The sequence below is a fragment of the Brachyistius frenatus genome, unplaced genomic scaffold (assembly GCF_029030835.1).
Source record: "Brachyistius frenatus isolate BFR_SWC_R1_liver_20210118 unplaced genomic scaffold, ASM2903083v1 Contig_49, whole genome shotgun sequence".
Taxonomy (NCBI): domain Eukaryota; kingdom Metazoa; phylum Chordata; class Actinopteri; family Embiotocidae; genus Brachyistius; species Brachyistius frenatus.
The window spans coordinates 448,971-469,199 of NW_027210648.1; the positions used below are offsets into that span (position 1 = coordinate 448,971).

Sequence of the window (20,229 nt, forward strand, 5' to 3'; positions counted from 1 at the left end):
GGGAGCTGGTACCATTTCTGTGAATGTACAGCCTTATTAAGGGTATGGATTATCAATAATGGCATCATTACCAAAAAGACAATGAAAAATGGCAAAGGATATTTTTGGCAAGTTGGTAACACAAGGTTTCTTTTCTATTGTTTACAACTGATCTATGAAGATTTAGTAAGGGTTTATCATTTGTGAATGAAATCATTAATTAGAACGTATGAAGCCTAAATCAAGGGTGGCTTAACAGAAAGTGAAACCAACATTGGATATAATTTTACACTTATATTATGTATTTTAAATATGAACATTTTGCTTTTATTTTGTTCCCTATTTTTTTTTTTTTTTAGGTATTGGGAATTTTCATCTAATTCCATCCTAACTTAAATCATTTTATATCTTTGTCATCTGTACAGAAGAACCTGCTTAGAGTTTTCAATTGTTTTAAGTAAATGACAACAGACCTACCAGTGGAAGTGTAAATTTCTGTCTGTCACAGTTTAACTTAAATGAACCATCACTGTCTGGACTGGTGACCCGTCCAGGTTGTTTCCTGCCTTCGCCCATAGTCAGCTGGAAAGGCTCCAACCGTCCTGTAACCCTATTCAGGATAAAGCGGGTATAGATAATGGGTGGATGATCATCATTGTACAGACAAATAATTAGCTTTAACAGTACAGAAAATAATACAAAAACTAAATCAACAGTTGAAACTGATGATATCACCACTATGAACATCATGAATGCAAGCCTGCCAATTGAATGTAACGTGTAGCTCTCGGCAGCTATATTTATTTTTATTTATTATTTAATATATAAAACACATTCCAAAAAGTATGTGACCTTTGCATATTCTGCTACTCCTGACCTGCCCTGGTTACATGTGCTTTTTTGTGACCAAGGGGGGAAAACAAAAACTAGATTTTGTGATTCTGTAAAAACACGAACTGTACATTCTGTACATTTAGCTTAGCTAAATATCGAGCAGGATCTAAATTTGATAGTAATCAGTTTCGCTTAAACTGAAATTTTCTCCATGATACATTGCAATAAAGAACAATTTTGACTTTTAACAAAAGCTAAAAAAAAAAATACAAATAAAAGTGGCATGGTGTTCAACTACAGGATTAGTTTGAACACTCCACGCCCAGCATGTCCTCACCACCTGCGCAGGATTTATGATCATGTTCTGTTGCATGTTAATAGTCCTGCTAGATAAATACACGATCAGTGGAAATCTTTTGAACCGTTCAATGGATAAGAATCTATCGGCAGGGTGAAATGCAAAGTTACTCCATATCTTTAACATCTGTTATTAAAGCTTTTAAAATAAAACATGCAGGAGAAGAAAACGGTTTTGAATAGCCACTGGGAGTCAGTAGAGTGTGAGGTAAGAGTCGGAGCCAAGGGCAGTCAGGTAACACATATATCATGTAAATGGTCTGTACTTGTATAGCACTCTATCACCTTTCGGTCTCAAAGCGCTTTAACATAGTTTTTCCCATTCATGAGACAGATCACTGTGGAGGTGCTGCCATCAGGAGCACATTCACACAACAATGGTACAACATCAGGAGCAATTTAGGGTTCAGTGTCTTGCTCAAGGACACTTAGACATGTGGACAGGAGGAGCTGGGGATTGAACCACCAACCTTCCGATTAGTGTGCAACCCACTCTACTGTCTGAGCCACAGCCTCCTGACTTCATGTGTCTGTTGAACAAGCTGCATTTTACATTGCACCCATCTGTTACGTGACGTACAGGGCAATTATCATTATAAAAGAATGTATAAGAAGAAACTTACCAACACTGTTTGTATATACTGCTACAATTCTTGCATCAGGAAACTGATAAGATCCACTGCAACTAGAACTTGATGTAATGACAAAGTGATGCAGATCCTTTGGTGAAAATAGGTTTATTATAGGTAAAAAAAAGAAAAGAAAAAAGAAAAACATTCATTTTCATTTTAACATATTCAAACTGTAACATACAGAATACGCTGATAATGCCCAAACACAACTTTGGAACAGCCAGAACTGTATGAACAACAAAGTGCAGTGCATGTACAGTTAACAAAGGTCCAGTATTTTCAAGTAGTCAAGCAAATAAGGAGCTGAGACGAAGTCAATCCCACACTGGAAAAAAACTTGCATCTTTGTTCAAAATATTACATTTCTTTTATGCAAGAATGTTTTCCAAAGAAAAAACAAAAAGATGCACACGTGTAACTTTGACATATAAACCCGTGTTCTCTCTACATGTAGTGTAGCCTATTTCTGAGTTAGGATTAACTAAACTATGGTGGTAAGGATTCACTGAATGAGATAACTTAAACTCAAGGAACTGAACATTGCACATTTCAGAAAACAACACAACCAGGCGGTAATGTAACTGCAGTAGATGGATGCATTAATTAGCTCGTCATACATCACCATTTCACCCAAATGTGACAAGTACAGAAAAAAACATGCAGAAATGATTAGATTCAAGTTTGTTTTTATGACAGTGCTTCACCCCAATCATGCCAACTTCAAAAGTGCATTACTGCAGACATTCATCAAATGCTAATTAAAGGTTCGAACCATTTTGTGTTTTATTCATTGTTTTTTCTCCACAATTCAACATTCACTTTAGTTTTAAGTCTCAAGAACATACAGAAGGTTGACTTTTGTGCCCAGGACAGAGCCAACAGCTCAGGTTGTTCACCGCAACGTCAAACAGAAGTCGCTTTTGAGGGAAACCTCAGGCGACTCTTAGTCCAGGGTAAGCTCAAATGTAGTCATGATGTCCCGCTGCATAGTCATGTCAATGCCAGACATCTATATAAAGAGGAAAAAAAAGAAGACAAAACAGCCTCTAAAATAGCATTTACGCCAATATCTGAACAAATCATAATAATGTCTCACTAGGTACTCACGGCCTCTCGCCTGCGACGTTCTTGCTCTTTTTTGCGGGCCATCTCTCTTTGCCTATCCACAGACGACTGTGTGGTTACAGGTTGAGTTTCCTCGGGAGACTTTTGCTGCTCCGTGTGTTTGGGAGCATCCGAGGCCGTCTCCGTGCAAATGCTCTCTGACAAATCAGGATCCTCTTGAACAGGCTGCTGATTTTGTTCTGCTTTACATGGGCCCGGCAGGCTAGAGGGAGAATTGTTGTTGTTATTTGGAGGTTGCTCTCTTTAAATGAACAACTGGGCTTCAAGAAAGAGATTACTATTTTGCCGTAACAGCAGCCTCATATAACCAGATAAATCTCCACTGTACTAGAGAATGGTCTGGCTGCACCCAAACATCATTCCGCTATAAGGGGGAAAAAAAAATGCTCTGGTTTGTTTGGATTTATCTGAACTAATAACAATCGTGTTAAGTCCAGAGGGGTGTACTACGAAGCAAGTTCAACATACCCAGGCTTTCTTTGTCTGAGCTGACAATAATTACATTTGTATATGATTAAATACATGTATTCTTATATCTGTTCTCATGACATGTATGACAGTTTGACTCTGGGGAGCAAATAAGAGACAAAATATAAAAACAATTAAAAGCGGTTGTTAGGTTTACTGTCATTTCTGAAAAGTACAACAAGTGCAATGCTTTTATGTTTCAGTTTTTCTCTGTTGTCGGATGATGTCAGTAAAAAAAAACCACAATGAAATAGAATCTATATCTCATAAAAAGTGCCGGGGAGAGAGGACTGTCTCACCCCACAGAGCACTATCTCACTCCCACTCCAGAGGAGACGGTCTCACTTCCACTTCATAAAGGACTATCTCACTCCACAGAGGACCGTCTCAGCCCTAAGAGGACCATTTCACTCAACAGAGGACCGTCTTACTCTGCAGAGGACCATCTCACTCCCACTTCACAGAGGACCGTCTCACTCCCCCTCTACACAGGACCGTCTCACTCCACACAGGACCATCTCACTTCACAGAGGACCGTCTCACTCCCCCTCTACACAGGACCGTCTCACTCCACACAGGACCATCTCACTCCACACAGGACCGTCTCACTCCCCCTCTACAGAGGACCGTCTCACTCCACACAGGACCATCTCACTCCACACAGGACCGTCTCACTCCCCCTCTACAGAGGACCGTCTCACTCCACAGAGGACCGTTTCAATCCGTGCATCGAGCTCCACCTGATCTTCAAATTTTTTTCCGAGAGAACTTTGGATAGTAGGCGGTACTTTTGTACGTTTTGTTCCAATATCTCAAACATAACCTTAACAGGGTTAAGTTTGCAGCAAAGTTACCACGGTGATATACCCAGGTTAAGAGAGTCACCTTCGTGACACTGATTACCCTGGCTTTAGTCTCAACATACTTCGCCGACCAACAAATCTCGCTTCATAGTACACCGCTGTGGATGCATTGATGGTGCTCTTGCAAAACAGTGTCAGGGGTAACTTCTTTTGGTGGAAGATGTGTACACGGGGAGGTGAGCCCCGTTATTAAAATGATCACTTTCCTGCAAAAGGCCGAATAGAACCAATCAGGCCTGCCTTTTTGCCAATTGATCCAAATCTCGGACAAAACTTGTAATTTTCAGTGTGCATCTTGCGAACTCTGAAGTTGCCATCATTTTTCTCATATTTAAGTAAATCAATGTATATTCAGAAACACATTTAGTGCATTTACTGTTTCTGTGTGAACACCTGCTCTTTTCAGGAGCCTCTCTCTCCTTGTTCTCATCCACTGGTTTCTTCTTCAGTGCTTTTTCACGTTCTTCCTTTTCTATGGCAACCTTACGGAAGTGCTGGAAGCTCTCTTTCGAAGACTTGATTGCAGCTGGGGTGACTGACTGTCTCACCAGTCTCGCCCAAGACTCAGCATTTTTCAGCACAACGTCCTAAGTGAACCAAATCACATTATTTATCTGCAATCTTTTAAAATCCATTTTAAAAGTAGGCAGTGTTCGTTTGCACCAACCACAATTCATTTTAAAGCTGCAATAAATGACTTCTGGCCACTACAGGGTAGAAATATATATAAATGAATATAATATATATAATTATATATATTTCAGGCAAGGTCTGGCAAGAAAGTGACAACAAATTTAACAGAAACTGACATAATCTTAGTCCTCAGTTCAAAATTATTTATTGTTGGTGCATTTCATCCTTTGCACCCTTATCATGTCAGGATGGAAATCAAATGGAAATCCAGTCACTTTTCTAAAATAGTAATTCAGTTAAACAACTCCAACCTTTTTAGAAATGTGGGTTTTTTCCTCTTCAGCAGATTTAATTGTAGTATTGGAGCAGGACACCTGACTGTCAGAACAATCCTCAGGATATCTGAAATCTGGAAAAATCAGTTTGAAAATAAGTGTTTTGTAAAATGATTCGTAGATTTTGAAGTGGTGATGTCAAAGTACATGTTTTTAATTGACTTACTGGACACCGTCTCCTCTTTGGACTGCAGAGGACTTGCTCTGAGAGGGGACAGCGCTGGGCCCTGCTGAAAGGTGAAGTTTAGTTTGAAAATCTTGAGGTTATTAATTCTTATCATATCCTGACACTTGTATATCATTTTATGGTGTAGTATAATATTGTATTGGGAACTGCTACTATTGGTCAGGTTGATTTTGGATTCTCTCAGTTCTGATGAACCTTGACTATAAATATGAGAAAGGTATTTAACAAAAAGGAAACAACTGTAAAATGAAAACATAACTAAACTGACAAGTCATGTTCTAATTTTATGCTGTTAGTTGGCATTTGGGCAATGAATACGTTCAGGCATTCATTTTGGTTCCGTTATGCTACTTAAGCAACCGGGTAAATGAACCAGAACAGTTCTGATTGAGACCATTTACAAAAATTTGTCAAAGAGTTGAAGTTGTCTTTAACGCAACTTAATTATGTTGTGCCTTATGCAGGCATTTTTGTTGCTGTTAGAGTATAGTCACAGGGGTCTGCCAAAAAAAAGACTACTGAGAGGTCGGAGGATCCTATGTCTGTCGTTGCCAGAGACTTGTTTAGCTTTCTGATGGGCCAGAGGTGATAAATGAGAGACCTATGCTAGTTACTGGCAGCTAGGTATTTGCATTACTAAGAAACATGTAAATATAAACTGTTTCGTGTAAATTTCAATGTTCCTGAATGTTTATTGGGAATGCAAATAATTAGCCTAGTGATGTTCATGACTAACCTAATAATGCTAGTTGCTAGCTGAAGGATGTTAGTGACTTGCAAAGTCAGTTACAGATTAAAGTAAGCTTGGTGAGTGGAGGATTTGTCTCGTAGTTATAAAGAAGAGAACCTGTTGGCCTTTCATTTCCCACTCTCTCAAATACTGCAGCCAGCTTATTAGAAGATACATCACTCTCCGGTTTTGACCTCCGGCCACTCAGTATTCATATCTTTGGCACACCTGAGCAAAATTGAGCCTCCTCTGTAAATGTAGCTCGACCTAAAGTGTGATAGAATGTACATGTGAATGTGTTCTCTTTTCTTTTAGGTTAATCAGATTGCAAAATGATACAGCAGTTCAGCAATGAGGCATTACTTACATATTCTTTAGAACCTTTACTGATAAATCTACTGTTTAATTTAAAACTTAGTGCTAGTACACATTTCAGAATAAGATTATCAAGTGTGTGATAAAACCGCTTTCTTTGTAACAAGCTGACATTTATGGGGAGTACCTCAAATCTGGTGGCAGACCAGTCCAGCAAACCTCCAGGAGATACCATGGGGGACAAAAGGGCAGACAAATCTGTCAAAAAGTAAAAGGGAGAAATTGATCTTCAACAGCTCGCCACTATATGACATGTTAGGAGCGTCCATGCAATTATATAAACGTACAAGAACTACTGTACAGCAAAACCAACAAAAGTCAAAAGACAAAAAGAAGCACAAGATAGGCGCAATGGGTCGTAATTGACTTGAACTTCTTTGTCAGTCCTATTAGGCTAACAGGTGGTGGTAAAGAAATGTCCATTTTGCACAATTTGTGGTGTGTGAGCTGAGGAGTTTGGAAAGTTGTGGAGAGATATTTGCCAAAGGGGCAAAACAAATCTGATCTGTAAGCATTTGTTAACATTTTTGGGAAGCGTTGCTGCTGTTCTGGAACTGGGTCTCAAAGGCTACTGCTTAGGTAAGGTCAGGAGAGAAGAGAAAATAATGCAGAGAATTACAAGGAAAATAAAAACATAAGCTTCCATTAAAATTGTTTCAAAGGTTTTCACTTTAGCATCATACGGAAAAACATACATTTGAGCTGTTATCAAGTTGAAGCACTGGGCTGCCAAGACTTACTGACCTCCAATTTCCAGTTCCTGTAAATTGCTGTTTGTGAAATTAATAGGCTTTTTTTTGGGACAGATCTCAATTCATTTGCGGATGCGAGACAACAAAGACAGATATAAGCATTACCTGGAGGTGGTAAAGTTGTCTCATCACAGGTCTGGTCGTTATTACAGCGTGTTGGGTGGACTTTACTTTGCTCTTCTGAGGGCTGGCCAGGAGGTAGAGGCTGACAAGTCTTGCCTGAGGCTTTTGTCAAATCTTTTATCTTCAATATCTGCTTGCTGTGGGTAGCATGTGTCACCTTTGACTTGAGGAGAATTTATATTGTTACTTTTTACGTTAGCCAGGTAACTTACAAGGACTTCTTGATTACAGAAATCAAATAATGAATGGACTTACCATTTTGTTAATCTTCTTGCCAGAGTCTTTAGATTTCTTCTTCTTTATTTTTGGCCCTGAAAAACATGAACATGAATAACTTACAGAGCACTACTGGAGTGAACCATAACACCTTCTATCCTGAAAACTGTTTACATCCAAAATAAAACATTTCACAAAGTTTCTCTTCAGTAATGTAGAGATACGTGACAGAAACATCCTATGCATTGCAGCATCCCTTAAAAATTGGAACCATGCAATTTTTAATGAACAGGTTTTTTACAGAAGTTCCAATAAGGCAACATAAGAATGTCCAAACAGGTAAATAAGCCAATAAAGCACCAATGCATGTTTAATTCAGATTTTTCCCCTAGACTTCTGGATTATTACACTTTCTACAAAACAATCATTATAATTATCATGCATGGTTCCTTCCCCGATGTGCAAGCTAGCCATACCCTGTGCTAATCATCCCTGTACCATCACAGATGCTTGCATTTTAACGGAGCGCTGATAACAAGCTGCGTGGTCCCTCTCCTCTTTAGCCCGGAAGATGCAGTGTCCATGATTTCCAAAAAGAATCTCAAATTTGTATTTGTCAGACCACAAGACAGTTTTCCACTTCGCCTCAGTCCATTTTAAATGAGCTCGGGGCCCAGAGAAGGCGGCAGTGTTTCTGGATCATGTTTATTTATGGTTTCTTCTTTGCATGGTAGAGTTTTAACCAATTTGTGGATGCAGCGATGAACTGTGTTCATAGAAAATGTTTTTCAGAAGTGTTTCTTACCCCGGCCTATGTTTTCCATGACAGAATCATGTCCGTTTTTAATTCATTGCCCACAGAAGACCCAAAGATCACAGCCATCCAATATTGATTTTCATCCTTATCCCTTGCGTACAGAGATTTCTCCAGATTCTCTGAATCTTTTAATGATATCGTAGATGATGAAATCCCCAAATTCTTTCAAATTTTTACGTGGAGGAACATTATTCTTACATTGTTGCACTATTTTCCCACACAACTCTATCCACAGAGTGGTGAACCTCTCATCATCTTCACTGCTAACACATTTTCCCTCTCTGGAATGTTCTTTTTATACTCAATCATGTTACTGAATTTCTCCATTTCAACATTTGATATGTTATCTTTGGTCTAGTTGCAATTAAATATGGGTTTATGGGATTTGCACATCATAGCATTCGGTTTTTATTTACATTTTACAGTGTCCCAAATATTTTGGAAATGGGGTTGGACATTTTTTTGTCAATATAGACTATCTTTTGATCACATTTATTTTTTATTTTAGGAAAGTTTCTTGTTTTAACATCCTACCAATTTGTCATGATATAATGAGAAAAGCACAATTAAGTGATATGTTGGTATAAACAGAAAAGTTTCTTGTGAAAAGTAAAGAATCTGTTAACGAGTTATGATTTTTTTCTCATGATGGCAGAGATGCACTGTTGTCAGAGAGAGCATGCATCCAACCACACCAAACCACAACCATCAGTGATGCTGAGTAAAGCCAGATGTGCAACAAACTTTAAACCAGAGAGGGCAGGGAACTTTGGCTTTGACTGTACAGTAGTGTGCCACCACTGTTGTGCACTTCAGGAATACTTAAATGCCCAATACAATAAAACAACCACTCAGATTCTACTGCAGTAGTTCAATATGTCATTGGCACACACCTCATCCATGTAGACAGAAGAGTGTGAAATAAAAACAAAGAGCAAACACCTCATGAATATGTGAAAATAGAAAACAATTTACTGTTTAGAGAGCAACCAAGAAAAACCAACCAGTGTGTGCAATGCAGCCAAAAGGCACCAAAGGGGGAAAGAAGCCAAAGGTAACAAAAAGGTGAGGGAGAGGAGGCTGAGGAGAGCAGCTAACCTGATTCAGAGTCACTGTTATCACAAGTGCTAGAATGACTACTAACACTGCTGCTGCCAGAGCTGGATGATGAGCTGCTGCTGCTGCTGCTACTTTCGCTGAGGCCAGGAGAGGCCACAACTACAGCCATTAATACACAAAAAAAGAAAATGGTGTCATTTTTTTTTTTTTACCAGCAGTGCCTTGCATGTGGAGGCATAAGAGACAATTACACTGTTAATGAAATTCAGTTCTTACCTATTGGCTTTTTTTTCCTAATTAAGTGCTGCTCTTTGCTGACAACCTGAGTTTTCCATCCATCCTTGAATTTCCCAGCCTGCAATGCTCCTGTGGGCTTTGTCGTTTTTTTCCCTGAGGAATACACAATATAAGAAATGTGCTCTCTCATTGTAAAGAGAAGCTTATATTTTAGCTGATCTTTTTTTTTTTTTTTTTTTTTAAAGCTGCATTTGCTGACAGAATAAAGCTGACTGAGCTGTACTTACTGCTTATGTTCTTGTTGCATTTCCGCAGACACTCTGCAACAAACCTCTGCAGGGCTCTCAGTGTGGAAGGCTGGAGCATTTCAATGTCAACTTCAATCTCCTCCAGCGGACAATCTCGCAGGCAAGACTCCCTGGTGTTAATGATGCTCACCAACTTGCCTAGTTTCTCACCAGGCAGCTTGTCGACGTCCGATTTTAACTGCTTCTTCTCCTGGTAAGTCATTGGTATTGATGATGCGTCTTCCTCACATTTTACGGGTACTCTGGGATTATCATCTCCGCTGCCATACAGAGACATACATATCAAACATCTAATATTATGCTTAGCACAGATTGTAGCACACACAGTTCAACATTACAACTTGTTCCATGTATAAATGATATGACATATTAAACAATAAACTGGGGCTCACTTACAGAGAAGCGCTCTTGCTGTTTACAATCTTTTCGACAATAGACTTGTATTTGAAGGATTTGTACTCCTTTTCTCTTGGTCTTTTTTCCTTTTTCAACTTCTCTTTCTTCTTTGACTTTATCCGGGGCTCTTCGGTAATTCTCTTCAGCTGATCACTGACAGCTTGTAACTGAAAAGCCAGCTATTAATAAGACAATCAAGTAAAATGCATTGAACCAATTAAATTCTCGCAAATATCTTGCATTGTCATTGTCATGTATAATACCAACCCGTTTCCCTAGACAGGCTAGCTGCATGGCCATCTCTTCTGGTGCACTCTCAGCCTCTGAGGAGCTTTCGCTTTCAGAACTTGCTGAGGTTGACAAACTTCCAACTCTTTTTCCTTTTCCCTTGTCAATTACCTGATGGGATGTGGAACAGTCCTCTGGTTCTTGGGGAACCTTCAGATAACGGGCCTCAAAAACTTCCTGCTGATACAAACACAAACGTTTTTGTAGTATTATTAGCAATTCAAATGTTAATTCTAATACTTCATTTTAGAAATGGCTTTGGTTAGTCTATATAATCAGAACAGGGGCCTGTTTATTAGTAATTGTTATGTAAAGCTCAATCCATTTGTTTGTCATAACCTTGTGTTTTCAGATATGTCCGCCATAAAAAAAAAACTAATTTAAACATTGTAAACTATCACTATTGAACTGTGATCAATCAAACAAATAAACCGCAGTCATCACATTCACTTATTTATATCCATAATCATAGAATGTATAGAAAGGGAACATAGACTTTTCTCAAAAGAAGTATCACTATTTAGGCAACATTTCCCATGTGCTCCACACCTATACACATTTAAACTTCTATATTGTGCTCATGCTGGTGATACAGAGTCTGACCTTCCTATCTAACACTACCTGACAAAGGAAATCACAATTCAAATCCTCATACTGTAGTATGAATACAAATATCACAACGGAACTCTCCGTTAATGCTACAGCTGCTCATACAGAGGTGCATACAGTTTTCAACACCAATAGTGAGAGAATTGCAGTTCTATTACATCACTCCAGCTAATTAACATAAGGTACAATATGAAGTTTTTGAGCACTAGCAGCGCCGTGGAGCAAAGCTTTTAAACCCTATTTTCGTAAGCATCTTGTGCATGTGGGTGATGATGATACTGTCCTGGAGATGGTTTCACATTTTTGTACTGATAATAGGTATTGACTGTTGTGTTCCAAGACAAAGGAATGGAAGAAGTAGTTTTCAAACAAGCAAACATAGATGGAAACAATGTCGGCAAATTCTGTTTAAAAAAAAACAAAAACATTTACCATGTTAACTGGGCCTTAACTGTAAGCACAATGCATTATGTTAAAAACATGGAATATGAACATAACTTTGTTCGCTAAAAACCTACACATTGCACCTTTAGGTAGTGCCATACTGACCTGACATAACAATGAATAACTAAAACTATACCTGAAGTTTTCTTGCCATGTAGACCACTTCATGTGAAGGTGGATTGTATTTGTAACAGTTGGAAAACATAAGTCGGACATCAGCGGCAAAGCCCTTTGCATTTGCATACTCTCGCTGATCCATTTTTTTCTGAGGAAAAAATAAATTGTGTCAGGAAAGCTGATCTTACATTAGAAATAATGTTTCTGCTCTGATTAATCAGCATCAACTCAAACATGTTACCCTGATGGTGCTCAAGTCCATAGGCTGTTTAATGATTTCATGGTAGTCGCGCAATCCCAAAGCGGCCGCATCAACTGGTGTATAAAAGGGCCATGCACACGTGGAGTGCCTCTTCGAGAGCATCTCCTTCAGGATATTGTTGCAGAACCCGAGCTGCTCAGACAGTCGAACCTTCTTTTCCTCAAAGACAGGCAATTCTTTATTAGGAGGTTTGATGGGCCTTGCACTGCCTCTCCGGGAGAACAACGGAGGTGCTGAATGCTCCTCAGCAGGGGATACCTCACTGCTGGGGATTGCTGAGGTGGAGGAGATTGTCGGGTCTGCTTTCCTTTTAAATCCCTTTTTAATCTGAACATGTGGAAAGCAGTGGGACACAGAATTAACGATTTGTTTTGCAATATGACTTTTAAAATTTGGGTACAGACATAGGCTAGGGAGTCACTATTATGATTTGGCATTGCAATAAAGGATTTCAATTTCTTAGACAGAATCACTTTAATTTTGCGCAACTAAAAAAGTCTATCTATCATGACGAAGCATTTTTTGTAGCATATGAAGGCACTAATTGATGACACCACCAGATGAGCTACTACTACAGCACCTGACTTTTTGCCCACTTCTTTTACCTTTTCATTCAACATAATCATTCATGACCAAACACATTTAAAACAAATAATATAGTCAAGTCATTTTCTTACTGAAATAATAGGCCAAGCAACAACCTGGACAAACAGCCAACCTCTTTTCTGTATGTTTGATTTCATCATTAATCCTCATCATGTACACAGGCTGCTTATAAACCATTTAAATGCTTACCGCTGCATCCGATTGTTCAGAGAGCTGCATAGGTGCGTTGAACTGAGGCACATCAGGAGGAATGACTGTCACTGTCTGTTGGAGAACAACTTCTGACATAAGGGACCTCTGCATTAATGCACCTGCAGCACAGGAGGGAAAGTGAATACATGCAGAAGACCTCGGTACCATTTTAAATGTTGGATAAATTAGTGCGAAGACAACCCTGATTCCAGAAAAAGTGGGGATGCTGTGTAAAATGTGAGTAAAAACAGAATGTGATGATTTGTAATCATGTGAACACATATCTAAAAGGAACTAGAACAGAGAAAACATATCAATTGTTGAAACTGAGAAATTGTATTGTATTATAAAAAATACATACTCATTTTGAATTTGATGGCAGCAACATGGTTTAAAAAAGTTGGGACAGGGAGCACGACGATTGGAAAATTGTGTAATGCTGAAATAAACACCTGGTTGAACATCTCACAACTAATTACAATAATTGGCAACAGGTCAGTAACATGATTGGGTGTAGAGCATTCCAGAGAGGCAGTCTCTCTCAGCAGTGAAGATGGGGGGAGGGTTCACCACTCAATGGAAGACTGTGTAGGCAAATACTACAACAGTTAAGAATAGTGTTAATCAACGTACAATTGCAAACAATTTGGGGATTTCATCATCTACGGTACAAAATTTCATTAAAAAAAAAAGTCTGAGAATCTTGAGAAATCTCTGTATTCCAGGGACAAGGCAGAAAAACAATATTGTCTGGCCATGACCTTATGGCCCTCAGGTGGCACAGACCCAATTCTGTAGTGGAAATATTTGCATGGGCTGAGAAACACTTTCAAAAACCAATGTCATTAAACATAATTTGTCATTGCATCCACAAATGCAGGTTAAATTCTACCATGCCAAGAAGAAACCTGATTCAGAAACGCCACCACCCTCTCTGGACCCAAGGACATTTAAGATGGACTAAAGCAAAGTGGAAAACTGTCCAGTGATCTGACGAATCATTTTTTAAATTATTTTTGGACATAATGGACGCTGCACCCTCCGTGTGAAAAGCGACCAAAAGTCCAGCAATTTATCTCCTCCGCTCCCAAACGGGTTGTTAAAGTAACTGGTAATGCAACACAGTAGTAAACATGCACCTGTCCCAACTTTTTTTAAACATGTGACTTAAAATTAGCGTATATTTTTCATATAACGATAAGATTTCTCAGTTTCAACAGTTGATATGTTGTCTTTGTTGTATTGTCAATTACATTATTTTACATGATTTGCAAATCATCACATTCTGGTTTCATTTGCATTTTACAATGCGTCCAAACTTTTGGGAAATGGGGTTGTGATTTGCACATTTTTTTTAAAAATATAGTTAATTTGTAAAAAAAAAAAAAAAAAAGGTTACTGAACTTCAAAAAATAAATATAGATAATTCACTACATCGAATTATTGTGCAACATACCTGCATTTAACTGTATCCCTTTCACTGGTTCCTCTGTCGTGATTGTTGTAACCCACTCTTCCTTCGGCATTTGGGACAGTTTCTGCAAAAAAAGTTTTTCCAAGGTCTGTGCCATAAAAACAATGTCATCTCCAGGCTGTGGAAAGAAAATGAATACTTTTAAGAGCATTCAGTTTACACCAGAGATACAAGATTCTTTAGCACCCAAAACGATCTACCATTCTGGGGTGTGTGTGTGTGTGTGAGAATGTAAACGTCCTTACTTACTGTACATGATGTCAGTTTACCAAACTACTTTTGCATTACAATACTTCCTCAGTTTATTCCTGTGCGGGTGGTTTGAAATGCACTTTACAGTTGTATGTACATTTTGGTGTTGTACAGCACAATAAATCATATTGCCTTACCTTATTGTACACATAGCAGTTCTCAAACATAGAGTTGATGTCTTGTACACAATCAAGGGCTTGCCAGTAATATCTATTCTGAAGACGCTTCTTAATAGTGGTCAGATCCATAGGATTTGTAATAATTGCATAATAATCCTGAAAAAACAAGACACACTGGAATAAATACAAGTCGTTCCTTCACAAATTGCACAACAGAAACCAATTCACCCAAACAAAGTGCGTTGGATGCATTTGATTTTAAGTTCAATGTAAAATGCTTTGCTGTTGAGATGCCTCATGAGTTTTTAGCATTAGAGTCCAGCTGCGATGTTACAATTACAATTTTGTTACTTACTGGGAGACACAAAGCCACAGCATCAACTGGCTGGCGAAAAGGCCACGAATATTGATGCCTCCACAAAGCTTTAATCACCACCTTCTCCAGATACTGCAGCTGATTGGTTACACGTCCAGGTTTCTTGGGATTTATGACCTCCGGTGGAGGGGGATTTCCACCCACAGTGGGACAGACTTTCACATTGGACATTGTCTTGTCCAAAGGCCGTGAAGGGTGAAACTTCCAGAGGTAGGCTTTGTTGCAACTTGGAGCTCATCACACGGTTTCCTAAATGAGGAATGAAGAGTGGTTTCCAGTGCTTCGGTAAACATGTTGACATTTTGAATAAACAATGGTGAAAGCTGTTTTGCCTGTTTTACATCCTTACAAAACCAAGATATCATTTATGTTTAGCATGACTGCGCTGGTATTGATATTGCTGCTGCAAAATTTTACCATAAACATAACATGCACTGACAATGTAAAGTTTTACAGGATAAGTCAGAAATTATATTCTTATTCTGAAAAAAAACAACAACAAAAAACCTCAAAGACCAAAACTCTTATCCTATCAAAAAGTATTCACTGATTAGCCCAAAATATGTACTGATCCACAGATAATGCTAGTCCTCAACAAATGCACCATTTACTCCTGTTCAAATAAAGTTTCCAAAATTTAAAATTAACACACAACCACTTAAGGTAAATTTACTAACAACTTAAAAACGACACATTTCTTTTACAGATTTTCAGAAGAGGCCTAATGGTTAAGTACCAATAGGCGAGTCAGATGGTATTTTACTTCTGGTCTTTTCACAGGGTCTGTTGACAATAACAAAAATAACACCTGCTTTATCATTTAAACAATAGTTATGTGAGAGACTCTTTGTCGATTGCACTGAATGGAAACCATTTCGCAGCACAAGGAAGGATATAGTTTGACCCTCTTCAGGTTTATATTAAATATGACCTTGCAGGTGAGTTGTGATCACCTCTGCACATAACCTGTTGTAAGGCCTTTTATAACTGGGCCAGAACAACTAGTGGCATCTTTGTTCATCAAAATGACATGTTTAGAAGGCAAAAAAACCAAAACCTTAATAACTTAAAGTTACTTAGATGAAACTCTAAACCTCTGCCTTCATTTTATAAACGTGGGTCTACGGATATGCAAACAGTAACCACCTCCACCTCCACTCACTTGCAGTAATGACAATGATCCGATTAAATCTAAAAAAAAAAGTGTTGTGGGAAAGGCCTTAATTGTGTCTAGTTTTTAACCGCTATCTGTGTTAAACCATTGACAATGTGTGTTAAACGGATATCAACTCTTCGTGGATGGTCAAGAGAGGCTCTGTCCTACTACACAGAGGTAATACTGCCACCTATGGGATCTCAGAAATTGCACCAATGTACTCAGCACTCAGCAAAAGTGTACAATGAGAGATTCATATTTCCAAACAACTTGCTGTCTTTTAAAGGGTTAAGTACAAAAACAGTAACAAATGAAATGTCATTCCTTACAAACTATGCATTCAAAACACTGCTGCATTACATAAAACCAGTATAGGCCATGAGGTATCCATGTAAGCTGGGTCATTGGAAACAGAGTTGCCATTCTTCCATCCAGTCATCCCAACCCAATAATTTACATTGCAAGTTCTGTTTATCCTTTTCGCATTTTATTTTTTTCTTAAATGACAAATGAAAACAGTATTTCCACACATGAATAGATCCAGTGAAGTCCAGCGCATCTCATTTTTGTCATTCTGTTGGACATATTGGTGTGAATGTCTGGTGACTTTGAAGAAGCATTTGACCCACACTTGCAACAGAATGAAAAACTCATCATGAGGTCATTGTGATAGAAAGACACAGGAGACTGTTGCATTAAGTCCCTGAAGTTTGGGTAGTAAGTAATGTTTTTTTTTTAGAAATATAGAGCACATATAGTATTAATGTTATTATGGGTATTAACAACAAAAACATTCCATAACTAACACGAAACATACGAGTGTGATTTAATGTTACATTTAGATGTTTTTTGCACACAAAAAAAAACATTCTACAGGAAAATCATAATGCATTTACAAGAAACAACTGGGGCTGCACGATTCTAAGCACAATTTTCTTGCTTTGAATTGAGAGATCAATTCTCTCTCGATTTTATTACAATTTAAATGTTTATTCTACTGATTATAGAAGGAAATGCAACAAAAATATCATTGTGCCTGATATAGCATCAGCACATCAACTTTGAATTTGTTTTTATGAATCTGACACGTAACATAAAAACAATCAACTTCACTCACTTGTCTTCTTTTACTAACACAAATATTTTCCAATGTTTTCTCTTTTCCGCAGCACGTCTCAAATGTTTTTTTTTTCCCTTACTGATGATTTCTGCTGCTCTGCATTTTGTCATTTAACATAGCACTGTCATTTGTTGAGAAAGAATGTAGAAGCACTTGTTTTGATGCAGTTGATGTCCCTGATAAAAATGCAGCAGAATTATTTAGAAATGAGATTGCATATGTACAAATCGAGATCGTTTTTGTTTTTTTATAAAATCGTGCAGCGCTAGAACCAGTTTGAACCAAAATTAGACTCTTACAGACTACAGAAATAAAAGTGAAATAAAAAGTGAACTGACAGACCATCAGTCAGGAAAGCTATTTGTCAAAAATGTGGGGTAATAACTGTAAAAGGCACAGACTAAATGATAAATAAGTTGCAAATAATGTTGTGTTGTAGGCATTAAGAAGTTTCAGACAAACATAGTTTGTCAAATCTATCCCTCCGGCCAGTCTGTAAAAGCATGGCATGCGTAGGAGATCACCACTTGTTCTCTGTCTGACAAACACCTGTACAGTGTTCAACTCCACTTTAAATCAAAGAATATTTTATACACACACACACACACACATATATATATATACACACACATTATATACACATATATATATATATATATATATATATACACACACACACACACACACGTGTATATAAATAAATACACTTTCTCAACCGTAATTAGATTGTATTTGCAAAAATACATTTTGACTGCTCAGGCAACCCAAAGAAAGACAGCCTGATGGAACAAGGTCACCGCGCTAAGTACACATCAAGATGGATGCCACAAAATATTTGTTTTACACAAGAGTTTTATTAGATTTTGGAAAATGGAACATATCTCCGTTTACATTTTTTTTGGTCATGACAAAGCAATTTTATTTAAAGAAAATCACAAAGTATACGACAGTCATATCAGATCAGTGATTTTAAAGATTGGAGAAAGGTAAATGAAAAACACAAGTCTGATATTCATTGCAAACTTATGAACATTTTTGTGGCATCTGTCTTGAAGTGTACCAGGAGACAACCACTCCACTGAATTGATACGTAGTCATGGACAATTTAAAACCACAATCTACTTCTGTTGACTATTTAACACAAAAACAAAACATTAAAGTTGTGCTTTAAATGTTGATGTTTGTTATCACGAGCATAAACTGCTGACACAAACTGGTGTTCTACGTCAACACAAACCCAAGTAGTCTGAGATTACACCTTCAAATCCCAAGACGGGATCAGATAGCCATTACGGCAAACTCACCGCTCCCTGACATTGTGTGACTGGTTGAGTGTCACGTCTATCCTGAAGAAGTGTCAGTGAAATCATGTCAGTGCCTGGTAACGTTGCATGCCAGTTGAACCTGAACTTAAGTTTCCCTGCTTTGATGGTTTGATTTTTAAACAGGCATTTCTTCAAAGAAAAACAAACAACCACAAAACGTTCATTTCTGATACCATTATCTGACGACTCTCTTCGTGCCACCCATTAATGCGTCACCTTTTAACGTTTCACCAGGTAATCAACACGTTAAAAAGCGGGGATGGCGGCTCGCCGTGTTGTTGACTGACGTCAGAGCACCACGTGACGCCTCCGTCACGCCCACCGGCAAGTATGGCAGCTAACGTTAAGCTAACTCCCACGCTGCTATTAGCACGACTGTATTATGAATAACAGGAGGTAGCTGTCAACTCTTCGGTTTGGGATTTAAACAGCTTCACTGTCGCTCAATGAATTATGTAAATAGCGCCAAGGTAACCTCGGCGGTAGCTTTTTACGAGTACAAGTAGGTAACAATTCAGCATAATGCTAACGTTCCCCCAGAACTGTAGCCTGCATGCTCACTAAGCTAACTGGCTAAACCGCACTGCCACAACTCGTTTTAAATCCCCTCTTCCCCCCTTTGTGCGCGTTAATTTGATCCGTCACAGCGCAAAACTTACACGTCTTTTGAGTATCGATTTCTAACACGCGAGTCGCTTCACGCAAATCATCGAGCACAGCTAACCGACCAACGTCTAGCCGGCGTTGTCGGGAGTTTGCTGTTGAAACGAAGCGGTTCGCAAATGGTCGACTCATTGACACAAACACACACCGAGTTACCTTAAAAGAAGATAACGTTTGTCAAACATGGCATTGGCTTCATCATTACCGTGCTAAATATTACCTTACGAGATATCCTGCGTTCAACTCTTCGGTGGCAGACGTCTCCACGGCAACCACCGCACATTTATACCCTTTGATCGAGGCCGCCGACTGATTGGTCGAAACGCGTCCTCCACGTGTTTCCCTCTGCGCTCCAAACATTTGCTTTCATGCAACAATAAGTCAAATGAAAATGACAAGTCTTCAGAAAAATCTACGGCTAGCTGGGTTTTTAAGCAGTACGTAAAGATTTATGTTTAACATGTCTCCTCACAAAATGGCAACTCGCCGTCACAGGAGCAATTCTCACTTGATGGCTCAAATACACACTAATGAATGTAAAAACCTCTTACTAATAATGTCACTCACTCGATTGTTTTTTTGTTTTTTTTTGCCAGCAAAAGAGGCTGGTGCAGTTATCATGCAAGTAGACTGCTAATGTGTCTGTGGGACGGAGAACTGGAGGCTGGGCGGAGCGGTGAATTCACGTGCACAGTCAGAAGCAGGGAAATACGGGTTCATTGGACAGGAAAAAAAAAAAGAAGAAGCAACCAACTTGTCTCCACCAAGAATGTTTGTTAAGATGGAAAATATAAGCAGAC

At 38.6% G+C, this 20,229-nt stretch overlaps 1 protein-coding gene across 9 annotated transcripts; it reads right to left on the minus strand.

Moving 5' to 3' along the window:
• Nucleotides 1–1,897: 1,897 nt before the first annotated feature.
• Nucleotides 1,898–20,010, minus strand: brdt (bromodomain, testis-specific). Of its 9 annotated transcripts, none has more exons than XM_069703979.1 (20): nucleotides 19,650–20,010; nucleotides 15,145–15,414; nucleotides 14,808–14,945; nucleotides 14,401–14,536; nucleotides 12,942–13,063; nucleotides 12,126–12,473; nucleotides 11,904–12,032; nucleotides 10,694–10,891; nucleotides 10,427–10,593; nucleotides 10,010–10,290; nucleotides 9,762–9,875; nucleotides 9,525–9,644; nucleotides 7,649–7,704; nucleotides 7,376–7,556; nucleotides 6,646–6,716; nucleotides 5,393–5,456; nucleotides 5,203–5,300; nucleotides 4,652–4,845; nucleotides 2,910–3,129; nucleotides 1,898–2,811 (listed from the first exon to the last, which is right to left on the minus strand). In XM_069703979.1, the coding sequence occupies exons 2-20, from the start codon at nucleotides 15,334–15,336 to the stop codon at nucleotides 2,746–2,748; spliced, it is 2,895 nt and encodes a 964-aa protein (XP_069560080.1). In that variant the 5' UTR covers nucleotides 15,337–15,414; nucleotides 19,650–20,010; the 3' UTR covers nucleotides 1,898–2,745. The 9 variants fall into 9 exon arrangements, with proteins under 9 accessions (XP_069560080.1, XP_069560077.1, XP_069560083.1 ...); XM_069703976.1 differs by having other exon boundaries at nucleotides 10,427–10,605; XM_069703982.1 differs by having other exon boundaries at nucleotides 10,427–10,605; nucleotides 10,826–10,894.
• Between the last annotated feature and the right edge of the window lie 219 nt (nucleotides 20,011–20,229).

Coding starts and splice junctions, on each gene's coding strand:
- brdt (XM_069703973.1), bottom strand. CDS start 15,336: ATGTCCAATGTGAAAGTCTGTCCCACTGTGGGTGGAAATCCCCCTCCA. Junction 7,557..7,648: donor GCAAGAAGATTAACAAAATG/GTAAGTCCATTC, acceptor ATTCTCCTCAAG/TCAAAGGTGACACATGCTAC. Junction 3,130..4,651: donor GAGGCTCCTGAAAAGAGCAG/GTGTTCACACAG, acceptor TTCTCCCTCTAG/CCTGCCGGGCCCATGTAAAG.